Source organism: Lepeophtheirus salmonis, chromosome 5 (genome assembly GCF_016086655.4).
Source record: "Lepeophtheirus salmonis chromosome 5, UVic_Lsal_1.4, whole genome shotgun sequence".
Lineage (NCBI taxonomy): Eukaryota > Metazoa > Arthropoda > Copepoda > Siphonostomatoida > Caligidae > Lepeophtheirus > Lepeophtheirus salmonis.
The window spans coordinates 45,667,831-45,679,894 of record NC_052135.2 but is presented as its reverse complement, the minus strand read 5'-3'; the positions used below and the strand labels follow the sequence as shown (position 1 = coordinate 45,679,894).

General features: G+C 31.8%; 3 protein-coding genes and 1 long non-coding RNA gene across 5 annotated transcripts; all 4 read left to right on the top strand.

Moving 5' to 3' along the window:
• The first annotated feature begins 4,906 nt into the window (after positions 1 to 4,906).
• On the top strand, positions 4,907 to 6,706 carry LOC121117284 (uncharacterized). 2 transcript variants are annotated; one of them, XR_005864145.2, is made up of 2 exons: positions 4,907 to 5,389; positions 5,569 to 6,706. It is a non-coding gene; the product is annotated as an uncharacterized lncRNA (long non-coding RNA). The 2 variants fall into 2 exon arrangements; XR_005864146.2 differs by having other exon boundaries at positions 4,907 to 5,414.
• Positions 6,707 to 7,469: 763 nt separating this feature from the next.
• On the top strand, positions 7,470 to 10,241 carry Fancl (E3 ubiquitin-protein ligase Fancl). Its single transcript, XM_040711659.2, has 2 exons — positions 7,470 to 7,838; positions 7,901 to 10,241. Exons 1-2 carry the CDS (start codon positions 7,561 to 7,563, stop codon positions 8,547 to 8,549), a joined length of 927 nt encoding a protein of 308 aa, XP_040567593.1. The 5' UTR covers positions 7,470 to 7,560; the 3' UTR covers positions 8,550 to 10,241.
• LOC121117281 (RCC1-like G exchanging factor-like protein) lies at positions 8,573 to 11,940 on the top strand. Its single transcript, XM_040711658.2, has 5 exons — positions 8,573 to 10,406; positions 10,477 to 10,718; positions 10,786 to 11,293; positions 11,378 to 11,539; positions 11,595 to 11,940. Exons 1-5 carry the CDS (start codon positions 10,241 to 10,243, stop codon positions 11,918 to 11,920), a joined length of 1,404 nt encoding a protein of 467 aa, XP_040567592.1. The 5' UTR covers positions 8,573 to 10,240; the 3' UTR covers positions 11,921 to 11,940.
• On the top strand, positions 8,576 to 10,241 carry Pyroxd1 (pyridine nucleotide-disulfide oxidoreductase domain 1). The gene has a single exon (XM_040711657.1). It carries the CDS (start codon positions 8,576 to 8,578, stop codon positions 10,049 to 10,051), a length of 1,476 nt encoding a protein of 491 aa, XP_040567591.1. The 3' UTR covers positions 10,052 to 10,241.
• Positions 11,941 to 12,064: the final 124 nt, after the last annotated feature.

The window sequence follows — 12,064 nt, the reverse complement described above, 5'->3', positions numbered from 1 at the left end:
TTCAAAAATATTAACCGCGTTTAGTTTGTCACAAAAAATGGAAAAATTTCGATCACTCTTACGATGAAGCAAATCAACAAATCTTTCAGGGAGAGAGCCAGATTGTAAATGTAAGAAGATTATAATTAAAGCTCAAATAACTTGATGACTTTTTATCCCTTTGCTGGAAAGGTTTATTTGGACCTGCCGAGGTTGATGGAGCAGGTTGACGGGGAGGATAGGGATTGAATCTTTATTCTTAAGAACTGGCTTCCTCTTAGAAAATTCCTTTACGCTCTTGACGGTAGAGGCGGTGTAAAGCATTATCCTCGTCTTGTCGAAGGAGTCTTTCGTAGAGAGAACCGCCGGTTTTATATCCTTGTCTTGGTTGGCGGTTAATGCCCCTCTCCTGCAGCTGGTAATCAGGGACTCAATCCTTCTTTTATCCTGTATGAGCTCCAAACCTCTTTTCTTACTTTCTCTGACAACCTTGTCAAGGTCAGAGATGGAAGAAAAACCCTTCTAAGTCTGACAGAGAGTTCAGGGTGTGAGATTACTAATAATTCCTTAGCTTCTCTTAAATCTAGGGCCACGGAATCCTTAAAGGTTTTTATGAGGTCAGAAAACATTTTACTTGCCTTGTTCAGCTCCTCATATAGGGGAATGAAAGGTCTAAGGGCGGTCCTCCAGGTTTTATGGAGGATGGTCCAACTGGTTAAGTTGGCCTCCACTGCATATTGCAAAAAATCCGGAATAACCTCCAGGATATCTAATCTTTAATAATTTAATGAACTAAGGCCAAAATTGGGGTTCATATATTCTTTAAAGTCTGAAGCGTTCAGTCGCGCTTCCGCTGAAAGAAGCTCTTCTTGAAAGAGTTCTAAAATTTTATCTGAAGGTGAGAAACTCACCGGTTTCTCACCCACCCTTAATTCAATCCAACCACCATCAGCCTCTACCACGGCCAACAACCTTGCGCGAACCCTACAGCACGCCTTTATCAGGTGATCTTTATTCATATTGTTCACAGCCTCAATAATGGCGGCTCTCAGAGAAGCTAAATTGTTTTGAGCACACTTGTTGGACTCCCTCTCCAAGACACCCACACAAACTAGCCCAAAGGATTGCAGTCCAGGAAGCTAGGAGGCCACATTTCCTTAGACCAGAACATCCCAAATTTTCCAAAAGCCAATTTTGGACGCAGATCGATCAGCCTTCTTCCTTGTTGGTGTTCCCAGCCCTTGAGACTCCTTGAACTTCTTTGCAACTTTGTACTCGGTGGTAGAGGACAACTTGAGAAAGTCGATGATCTCTTTGGGTGCACGGCCTGCACGACGGTTGTACTCGGAGGACATTTTTAACGCTATGTAAACAGACGTTATACCAAATTGTCTGCTGAATCTGATAAATTGGTTTTTGAAGTTGTACGACTAAGGGTTCCCGAGAAAACCGGTTTAAAAAAATCTTAATTGTAAAACTGCACCCTGGACTTTTAATGACTTTCCATGTTATAACCTTCAAATTCCTCATATCAAAATCCAGAGGTTTTGTGGTTTAAAAGGAACTTTGTTTAGAGAAAAGAAAATAACACTTTAGTTACTCATATATATGCTTCCAAAATTTATTTTTTGTGGCATCTTCTCTCCTCCAAATAAGGTTCGTTTTAAACAACAGAGTTTTTTTTGGGAAAATTCGAATTAGTAAACTCATATGCACTTTGTACAAATATCAGGCTATAATATTTGTCGTAGATATAAATCTATATTAACATCACGTGTTATATAAAGAAGCTCTCTCATTTTGGGGTAATATTTGAAATCCTAAAAAATTGTTTTTAAGTCAAAAATTAAAGATTGACTAACGTTATACAACTCAAAATCTAAGTAGATTTATGTTAAAGGATTTTCTAGCATAAATGTTCAAAAAATTATTAAATTTATCATTTAATCATGTTTGCACAAGATCATTATGTAGTTGGCTTAATTCATAATTAATAAAAATGAAATATTATTCTTCGATTGATTTATTAGGGACTGATAATTTAAATGTAATTTCTAAAGTATCATTCGAATATATTTTTGAGGTTGGGTTTAAATTATTTAGAGATCTTGGCTCCAACACTGCAGCTATTTTAAAATTTGCGAATCCAAATTATAGATAAATATACATATTTTCTGTGTTACAAACCGACTCTGTGAGTAAATATGTACATGTGGCTCTGCTGACTTCCTGCTCACTCATCAGTAACAATTATTATTTCATGAGCATTTTTTTAATGATCCTTTTAAGTACATAAATGGGGATATTGGAAATTGATACAGTCTGCCTGATGTTTCCAGTTGGTTCTATTTTGGCTGCAAATATAAAAATTTTCTTTATCCCAATAAATTAATTACATCTATTTATGCAACATTAATGGGGGAATATTTCATACTGTATAATTAAAGCATAAAGAACTTAAAAATCAATTCAACTCCGTGCGCAAATACATGAGACTTTACTAACTCCCGGATCAATTAAATTTAATTACTTAAAATAACCTTATTGTGATCTTTCTAAACTCATGAATTGGTGGATAGAAATTACCGATATAGTATGTAAGAAATTTTCTATCCCTTTCTATTTGGCAACTAACATATAAATACATTATCATCGTTATAAATTAGTTACATTATAATTCGACGTTCAATGGGGATATAATATTTAATATTATTTGAATGAAACATACTATATAGTCTTGTACAAACCCGATCTTAAGTTGACACTTTATTTTTGAATCACAAATTCATCAGTTTAGATAATTAGTTCAATTATTTTTTGACGATTTACTTTTTAAACCCTTTTAACAAATATTTACTTTAATTTTGAACTGTGAAAGTAAGGAAATTTATCCCTTTTACCACAAAAACAATTTTTGGGGATTTGAAATGCTATCCCAAATGGAAGAGTTAAATAAAATACCACGGGATGTTAATATAAAACTACAACAGCGACAAACTATTACTGTTCATATATATCTATAAGTTAAGGATATCACTTCCAATGAGTTCTCCTAATATCTGGAGGGATTAGGGCAATCACTTAACCTAATTGCCTTCGTAAAATATTACTCCATTTATATTACAACAGTATCATAAAGTCGAAGTGAACTCATGTAAAAGTTAATATATCTGCCACCAGGACAACGTTTTTGAACTGAAATACAAATGTTTTTGATTAAAAAACTTGCGTAGAGTAAGTATTTCAATCAGAAAGTGATACAGATATTACCTTGAAATTTTTTCCTACAAGTCAATAATAAAAAAAATACCAAAAGTAAAGTTAAGATGGAACATCTTATCTGTTAAAGTTATGAGGTTTTTTTTTGCCGAAGGATGTACAATATATATCACGTATATTTTTAGTAGGAAATTAAGAAAGAAAAAGAGGATCTAAGTGTTGAATGATGATTACTTGATTAATAGTATTAATATTATAGTAAAAAATATTGTGTGCGTGCCATTTTCATTACTTCACTGAATATTATGAATTAATTTTGCCTTATATAATATTTACTGTGTTTTTAAAGGGCTGACTCTATGATACTCATCATTACAAGTATTTTTAATATTTTATTTTAAATTATGAAATGTATACATCAAAGTATTTTGTATATTTTTCGAATATATGATAAATATATGCATAAACTAAATAATAACACTACAATTATTTATTGCATATATATGTCGGAAAATTTATGATTTTTTATAGGTGTAACTCCATTTTGCCTATGATTTAACATATGAAATTAATTATTACGTATTATTACACAAACTATTATTTAATTAGATTTTATTAAGTTTTTTAAAAATGGTTTGTAGTTTTTATATGTAAAATAATAGCAATTCAATTACTGCTTAACAAAATGATTGGGACATCTTCTAACAAAAATACTTTCCAGGATTTACTTTTTAAAATTTAACTATCTATTCAAACATTTCAATGATTATTACCTTAAAAATTATAAGTGTATAAGAAAATAGCAAAATAATAATGTAAGAACCAAGGTTAATAATTTCTATTAACCTAAGCAAGTTAAGCGAATGTGAAACCATTAAAATAGCTACATCTTAGTATGAATGTGAAGAGGTAATTATAAATCACCTTTTCAGATTTATCACAGACAGAATGTATTTTTACAATTACATTACTAATTAGGCTATTATTTTGGTAAAACAAAATTAATAATAATCTTCATTGATGAAATGAAAATGGTACAGCCACAATACTGTCTAATATAATATTAATATTATTAATCATCATTCAACCCTTTGATCCTTTCTCTCTTTCTTAATTTTCTATTAAGATTTAAGTTACACATATTGTACACCCTTTGCCAAAAAAATGACTCCTAACTTTAACTGATAAAATGTTCAATCTAAACTTTACTTTTGGTAATTTAAAAAAAAATTGTCTTATAGAAAAATGTTAATGTTAAATCTGCTATAAAGTATCAAGCAAGGATATCGTCAAGTTTCATAACAATCGAAATAAGTATTGGAAATGATTTACTTTTATAGATATTAATATCAATATAAGTTAAATATTTTTGCTTTTATACTTTTTGGCATAGTCCTAAGTTTACCATTTTGTAATATAAATGAATTTTAATTACATATATTTATTTACTAAATTTGTGTTGCCTTACAATGAATTAAAACTGGATTTTAAAATTATTACTTTACAATTAGTAAACAGAGTAAAGATACTTTAAAGGAAAGAGGAGTCATGTATATCAGAGCCCTATACTTTGGGGCATATATAAGTAGTTCAACACCTGAAGGAAGTTTCCTATCGGCTCCAGTTCGACACCCAACACAAACACACTTGTTTACTATAATGAATGAATTGTTTTATTATTACAAGATTAATATCTATTAAATAAATGTAATATCATTTGAATGAAACTGATACTACATAATCTTGTACAAACACGAACTGAAGTTGATACTTTATTTTTGAAGGACAAATTTATCCGTTTAAATAATTAGTTCCATTATTTTTTTAACGATTTACTTTAGAAAACCTTTTTAAAAAATGTCTACTTTGATTTTGAGCTGTGAACGTGAAGTGGGTCTATCATTTTCGCCTCAAAAACAATTTTTGGTGATATAAAATGCTAACCCAAAATGGAAGAGTTAAATAAAACACCACGTGATGTTGTTAAAAAACTACAACGACGACAAACTATTACTCTTTATAATTGGACAAAGATCATAACAGGAATTTGTCATAAAAATTGATGTTTATCACCACAACAGGTTACGTGATTGGAGCTTGTGCTTCTCCAGATAGGATAAGAACTCATTGATTCAATCTTTTAACAACTAAAGGACTCTAGAGAGAATCCTTTATTAACGACCATAAAAACGTAATTATTAATTTAACTTAATGATGTAAGTATTAGTGGTGTATCGGACTTCTCTTGACTTTATCACTTGTCACCTCTTCAAAGTTAAAGAGGAGTTTTCAATTAACTAAACATATATCTATGATTTATTAATTGTCATTATAATAGTTAATAGTATAATAATAAATGTATAATTTAAGATACAATGGTCAATTATTGCCAGAGGTGGGAACTTGGACTCTAGGCATGCGACCCCACTTGGAGTTGAGTCCATATTTTGATGACAATCTCACAATCTAGGACTCGAGACTTAACTTAGACTCCATACTTAGGTCTTGCTACTCGACTTGGACTCCAAAGCTAGTATATTGTGCTTTCAAAAAAAGCCTTAGCACTATGAACCCCATATTTTAGTTATGGACTTGAAATGAGCGTGAATGAAATCTGAGGGTTCGATGAAAATATTCAAGGACTTGGATATGGCTTGATATTTTACGTGAACTTGTAGTAATGATTAGACGCCTACTAGAATTCATGTATGGCTCATAGTCATTACATTTTTGAAGAGACTTTGAAGAAGCACCTATCGGATAAAAAATCTTATCATTTTACATGTCATAACTAATAAAAAGAATTAAAAAAAGTATCTTGAAAAGCAAGACGCAGGAAATCATTGGAATTATTAATGAACAAATAGACGCGTTTCTCTCCTTCGATCTACTCAATAATTTGTCAGATATCCAATTAAGATTGTATATAGAGCAAGAGCTGACTTTTTATCATTATCTTATATCTATATCATAATTCATAAGAACACTAGAAGCTTCCAGTTTCAAAGCTTGGGAATATTGTGACGTCAAATGAAGTTGAGATTGTTGATGCAATTCATAAATCATAACGTCATAGCTAATTTGAAAGGTAGAAAGACTATTATGTGGAACCAAAAAAAATGATTACTAAAATTGAGGAATTGATTTCTTCTAATGTCTCGTATAACAAAAAGTTAAAATTTGCGGATTTTGCTCTTCACCGTCAATAAGGGTTGAGAAAGACTAATATAAACAATGTACCTTGTTTTTAAGTGCTATGTGGGTAGTAAAATTATATGATGATTTTTAAATTGATTGAATTAATATCTTAGAAAACGTATAATTTCATAGTTTAAAAGTCCCTCTGTTAATGTACAAGAAAATAGAAAACACAAGAGACATAGTGATCCTGGAGCAATTAGAAGAGTGAATAAAATGTCAAATCTAACGATAATTCATTGTTTGTGTCTAAATCCAAAAAATTATTGTATTTAATATAAAATAATGTATAATAAATAATTGATTCTTAGATTGTTTCTGGTTTTAATAATAATAAAAAAAATGATGTTGATTTATTATTTTAGGGAGAATTTAAATTTGATTTCTAAAGTATGATTCGAATAGATTCTTGAGGTTGAATTTATAATACTAACAGATCCCAGCTCTAAATCTACAAATATTTTAAAATTTGCAACTCCAAATCATCGATAAATATGCATATTTTCTGAGTTCTAAACCAATTCCGTGAGTATATAACTCATCAGGCCTAATATCACTGCATGGGAATTAGATGTAAAAAATATAATAGTTGCTTAAAATACCATGTGATGTTAAGAAAAAATTACAACAACGACAAACATTATAATCGTACAAAATTCATATGAGTTTACCAAGTAGAATTTATTAGACGTTTATTATAACTTCATGTACATACTCGTTTAATATAATCGATCCCTAAATTCATCGTTTGGGAACCTACTAAAACTTATTTTTTTTTCAATTTTTTGTCATGGGATTAAGGGAATTAGATTAGAAATTATTAGAAATATTTATTTTATCTTATAATATGTCATGCTTATGGTGAAACAATCAGGCTAAGTATCTATTTTATTTGAAAAATGTTTATATTTTACTATTCAATATTTAATTATAGAACTCATAATTACTTTCCGATTCGAACTTGAAAGTTTAATTGCTCAACAATTAATTGTTGTTGTACAACCGCTACAAACTACCCAAACACATCTTTTACTTCAGGACTTGAATGACTCACGCAACTTATTCAAAGTATTCCTTCACATAAAATTCATTGGCTAAGGACTACTAAAGTTGTCCTTGACACAGCAGTATAAATATCAAATAATAAACAAACTTAATGCGGTGATGTTCAAAGCAGACGTAAAAAGAGCCTTCAAACTTCCAATTAGCTTTGATGGGCGTACAACAACTGTGGAACAATGTGGCTCAGATGGTGCCGTTGTTCGCAGTCCAGACTTTTATTATCAAATACTTAAAGATGCTGACGCCATTGGGTGGAGCCGAATTTCAGTTATGAATTTGGATAATTTAGAAATACATTTTCAATTAGTTGACGAGGCTGAACGAAAGCATGATTTGTTGGTTTGTATTCCTTCATCCTACCCTAATGAGGAGATAAGTCGGTAATGAATTGTGAATGAATATACTGATATTGAATGAATATACGGCGTACTAACTTTGATAGGTGGACCTGGGACTTGCCCAAGAGAGGAGAAGAAATAGAGATGCGACGATATTCCTCCCTCCAAGCTTTGTATGACGACTGGGAACTACAAATTCAATCATTTACGTCTTATTGGAATGAGTTGGAATTACTTGACGCACACACTTGGATTCTTGATCCTCCTAATCCCAGGAAATCAGATTTATATCGACGGTTTGTTGTTTCTCCAGGTGTATCAGCTCATGTGTCTCTTAATCTCAAAGACTCCATGTTTCCTCGTGTTAACCTCCTTGGACCAGAATCAAAAACCGCAACTCTCAGAGCTAGACTAAGTCGAGTCTTGACTAATTATAATGAAGATATATCCGTTTTAAATAATCTAGGCCTTGCATTATTAGATGGAAACCCTTTTCCAATGTCAGAATCTGTTAATATTGAGGACTATAATTTAGACTGTGGTATTTGTTACTGTTATCGTCTTTGTGATGTCAATGAAGAACCTATTTTACCAAATAAAACTTGTGATGATACTCGTTGCTCAAAGTCCTTTCATGAGCCTTGCCTATTTGAATATTTACGAACTCATCCTGAATGTAAACGTAGCATAAATACAATTTTTGGAAAATGTCCCTACTGTGATAACCCAATTTGCTGTAAAATATCCTGCTGAATCATTTATTTTTTCTATTACAGACTATGCAACCAGAAAAAAAAACCACCTGCAAGTATCTAATCATTGGAGGGGGAATTGCTGGAGTTTCATGTGCGGAAAAGTTATGTGAAATCTCAGAATGTGATTCTGTTATTTTAGTCTCGATGTGTTCAGTTGTAAAAAGGGTCTCAAATCTTCGTCATTTATCAAAAATCCTAACTTCTTTTGATGTCATTGAACAAAGTGCTATTGAAATGGAGTCTACTATACCAAATTTGAAAATTTTAATTAATACACAAGTCATAGAAATGAATCCACAGTCAAGGATAGCTTGTACTAACAATGGTATGAAGATTGAATATGAAAAGGCTTGTCTTTGTTTAGGAGCACGTCCAAATATGCCTTTTGAAGAAAAAGGAGACCATAATGTTTTGAAACATATTATTACTATACGAGATGTTGAGTCAGTTTCAAATTTCCAGGCTAAATTAGCATCTTCGAAACGCTTGGCTGTCATAGGGAACGGAGGTATTGCGGCTGAGCTTGTTTACTCCCTTAAAAATGTCGATGTTTTATGGGCAATGAAAGATGATCATTTAATATCTGCGTTTTTTGACGAAGTAAGTGGACAATTTTTGTTAAATGCCCTTAATTCTCCTAGACAAGAAGGTTCATCAACATGTGATGAAGTCCCTGTGAAACGTATGAAATTTTCTATGAGCTCGACTTCTTCTTCAAATAGTCAAGGCGCTGCCTTGGGACCGGATTGGCATAGTAAAATTTCTATTGAAGGATCAAATAATAAAGGAAAATGCATTCATATTGAAAAATCTACTGAGATCAAACGAATATTTTCTGCGAAACCAGAACATCTAAGTGAATGTCAATTTGGAAATAATGATAATAATGAAGATTGGAATGTATATATAGAATTTACTAATGGAAAAGTCTTTGGTGTTGATTTTATTGTCTCAGCAACAGGAGTAATCCCAAATGGGGATACAATGAACATAGGTTTGAAACTTACAGAAAATGGGATCGACGTTGACGAAAACATGCGTACCAATTTGCCATTTATATATGCAGCGGGTGATGTTTGCAATCCTATTTGGATGAGTGCATCCTCGGAGTGGTTTCAAATGCGTTTATGGACTCAAGCGAGACAAATGGGAGCTTTTGCGGGCATAAGGATGGCGGATGAAGAAGAGGGACAAAGTTACTTGGACTTTTGTTTCGAATTGTTTTCTCATGTGACGACCTTTTTCGGTTATAAAGTAATTCTCTTGGGTCTTTATAACGCACAACATCTTAACCAAGAGGACTATGAAATTGAACTTAGGATCACGGAAGGAAAAGAATTTGTAAAAATAATAAAGTCTAATGGACGATTAAAAGGAGCAGTTTTAATTGGGGAAACGGACCTTGAAGAAACCTTTGAAAACTTGATACTTAATCAGCTTAATATTGATGGGATCGATATATTAGATCCAATTGTTGATATTGATGATTATTTTGATTAGAATCATTTTCATAATATGTACCCTTAATGTTTACATACGTATTTATTTAAATATATTGGCTTAACTTCCGAGTATGACACTCATCCAATCAATTGGATTTGGGTGTTAACCTTATATTATTGAAAAAATAACTATTCAAAAAGTTTTTTCTCATTTACTCTATTGCCTAATAACATTTATCATCCTAGAATGCAAATCATGGGGAAACAATGTTTTCCATTGGTCTCTATTTGTAAAAAAATGATGAGTAGTGTAACGAAAATTCCAAGGCAAGAATACACTAAAAAGCTTTACAGAATGACACGGAACAATCGATTGTTTCCAATGCCTCCTGATCACATCAAGGAATCAGACTGTGAGTATTCTATATCTAAAAATAGCAAGATATTTAGTATACCTCAATATATATTTACTCTTCATTTTAGATATTGATTTAACAAGCAGAAATAGTTTATCCAGAATTTATGTTTGGGGACTCTCCTCCTACGGTGCTCTTGGAATTCCAGAATATTTACAGCCCATCAAAAAATCTCTTGTTCGTTACAAAAAGAATGGATATTTTAAACCTATTGTCCATCGTCATCATCCAGTCAGATGTTCGCATGCAGAAACAAAGGATGTAGTTGATGTTTCTTGTGGTTTTGGATTCACCTTATTTGTTACAAAAGTATTAATGTACTTTTAGCTTATAGAAATATGATTTCTATGAAATATTTCTCCTTTTTTACTATTAGAATAAGGAATATCAATTGCTAGGATGCGGTTTAAATAAGGATGGGCAAATTGGGTATCATTCAAATGAAAAAAATAAACCACTTGATATCCTGATTCAACCTACAAAAATTCAACTCCCAGATGAGGCAAGGATTTCCAAAGTATCCTGTGGTAGAGCCCATTCCTTGATATTGTCCAAAGATGGACGGGTTTTTACTTTGGGAAATAATGCGTATGGACAATGTGGTCGACATATTATAGAAAATGAGGATTATTTTTTAAATAGAAACGTTCATACTCTCGATCATTTTAATGGTGATCGCATTCAGAATATAGTTGCAGGACAGGATCACAGTCTATTCTTGTCAGAAGAAGGAAGAGTCTTTAGTTGTGGTTGGAGTGCAGATGGTCAGACAGGGCTAGAACATTACAACAATCAAGGATCTGTTTCACTTGTGAAAGGAGATATAAAGAACGAAAGGATTGTGAAGTTGGCATGTGCAGCTGACTGTTGTCTTGCCTTAAATGGTATTAACAATTAATTTTAACAAATCATTTTGTATACTTATATCGCACTTTTCTTCATTTCTATTAATCAGTATTTTTGTTCAGATAAGGGCGAAGTCTTTGGCTGGGGAAATGCAGAGTATGGACAGTTTAATTTCGTTTCGGATGAGCAACAAATTAATAGACCTACTTTATTACCACTCAATAAGGAACTTGGGAGGATTATTGACGTTGCTTCAGGGGGCTCTGTCTGTTATGTATTGAATGGTATGCAATTTAACTATACTTCATAATAATCAATCATCTATATATTTTCGTACAGAAAATCATGAGTTATATGTGTGGGGATATGGAATACTTGGAATTGGACAAGATGTTGAATATTCTACTGTTCCTTTAGCAATTCCTTCCACATATTTCGGAAAAAGTAAATGGGAACCTGACGTTTATCCTACAAAGATTTTTAGCGGAGTTGGCACAAACGCTGTGATAAATTCAAAGGGGGATTTATATTTATGGGGGAAAAATCGTAGTGGTTGTTTAGGACTCGGAAAAGTAAATGATAAATATATACCATCTAAAGTGGTGTTGGAAGTTGAAGCCAAACGCATTAGTTTAGGTATTGATCATTCTGCTGCTTTATGTTAAAAAATAAATTGATATTCTCTAATATTTTGTTTTGTTTATTTTATTCATATTAATTTGAAGAAATTAAATAGGTTTGCCTATATTAATTTCTTATTTCCCGAGCAAAGTAGATGTACAATTGTTATTTTAATTATAATTTTAGCT

Excerpts from the sequence above, each read along its gene's own strand:
- Fancl (XM_040711659.2), top strand. The coding sequence starts at position 7,561 with ATGTTCAAAGCAGACGTAAAAAGAGCCTTCAAACTTCCAATTAGCTTT. Across the intron at positions 7,839-7,900 it reads CCTAATGAGGAGATAAGTCG|GTGGACCTGGGACTTGCCCA; the intron begins GTAATGAATTGT and ends TAACTTTGATAG.
- Pyroxd1 (XM_040711657.1), top strand. The coding sequence starts at position 8,576 with ATGCAACCAGAAAAAAAAACCACCTGCAAGTATCTAATCATTGGAGGG.
- LOC121117281 (XM_040711658.2), top strand. The coding sequence starts at position 10,241 with ATGCAAATCATGGGGAAACAATGTTTTCCATTGGTCTCTATTTGTAAA. Across the intron at positions 10,407-10,476 it reads TCACATCAAGGAATCAGACT|ATATTGATTTAACAAGCAGA; the intron begins GTGAGTATTCTA and ends TCTTCATTTTAG. Across the intron at positions 11,294-11,377 it reads CTGTTGTCTTGCCTTAAATG|ATAAGGGCGAAGTCTTTGGC; the intron begins GTATTAACAATT and ends ATTTTTGTTCAG.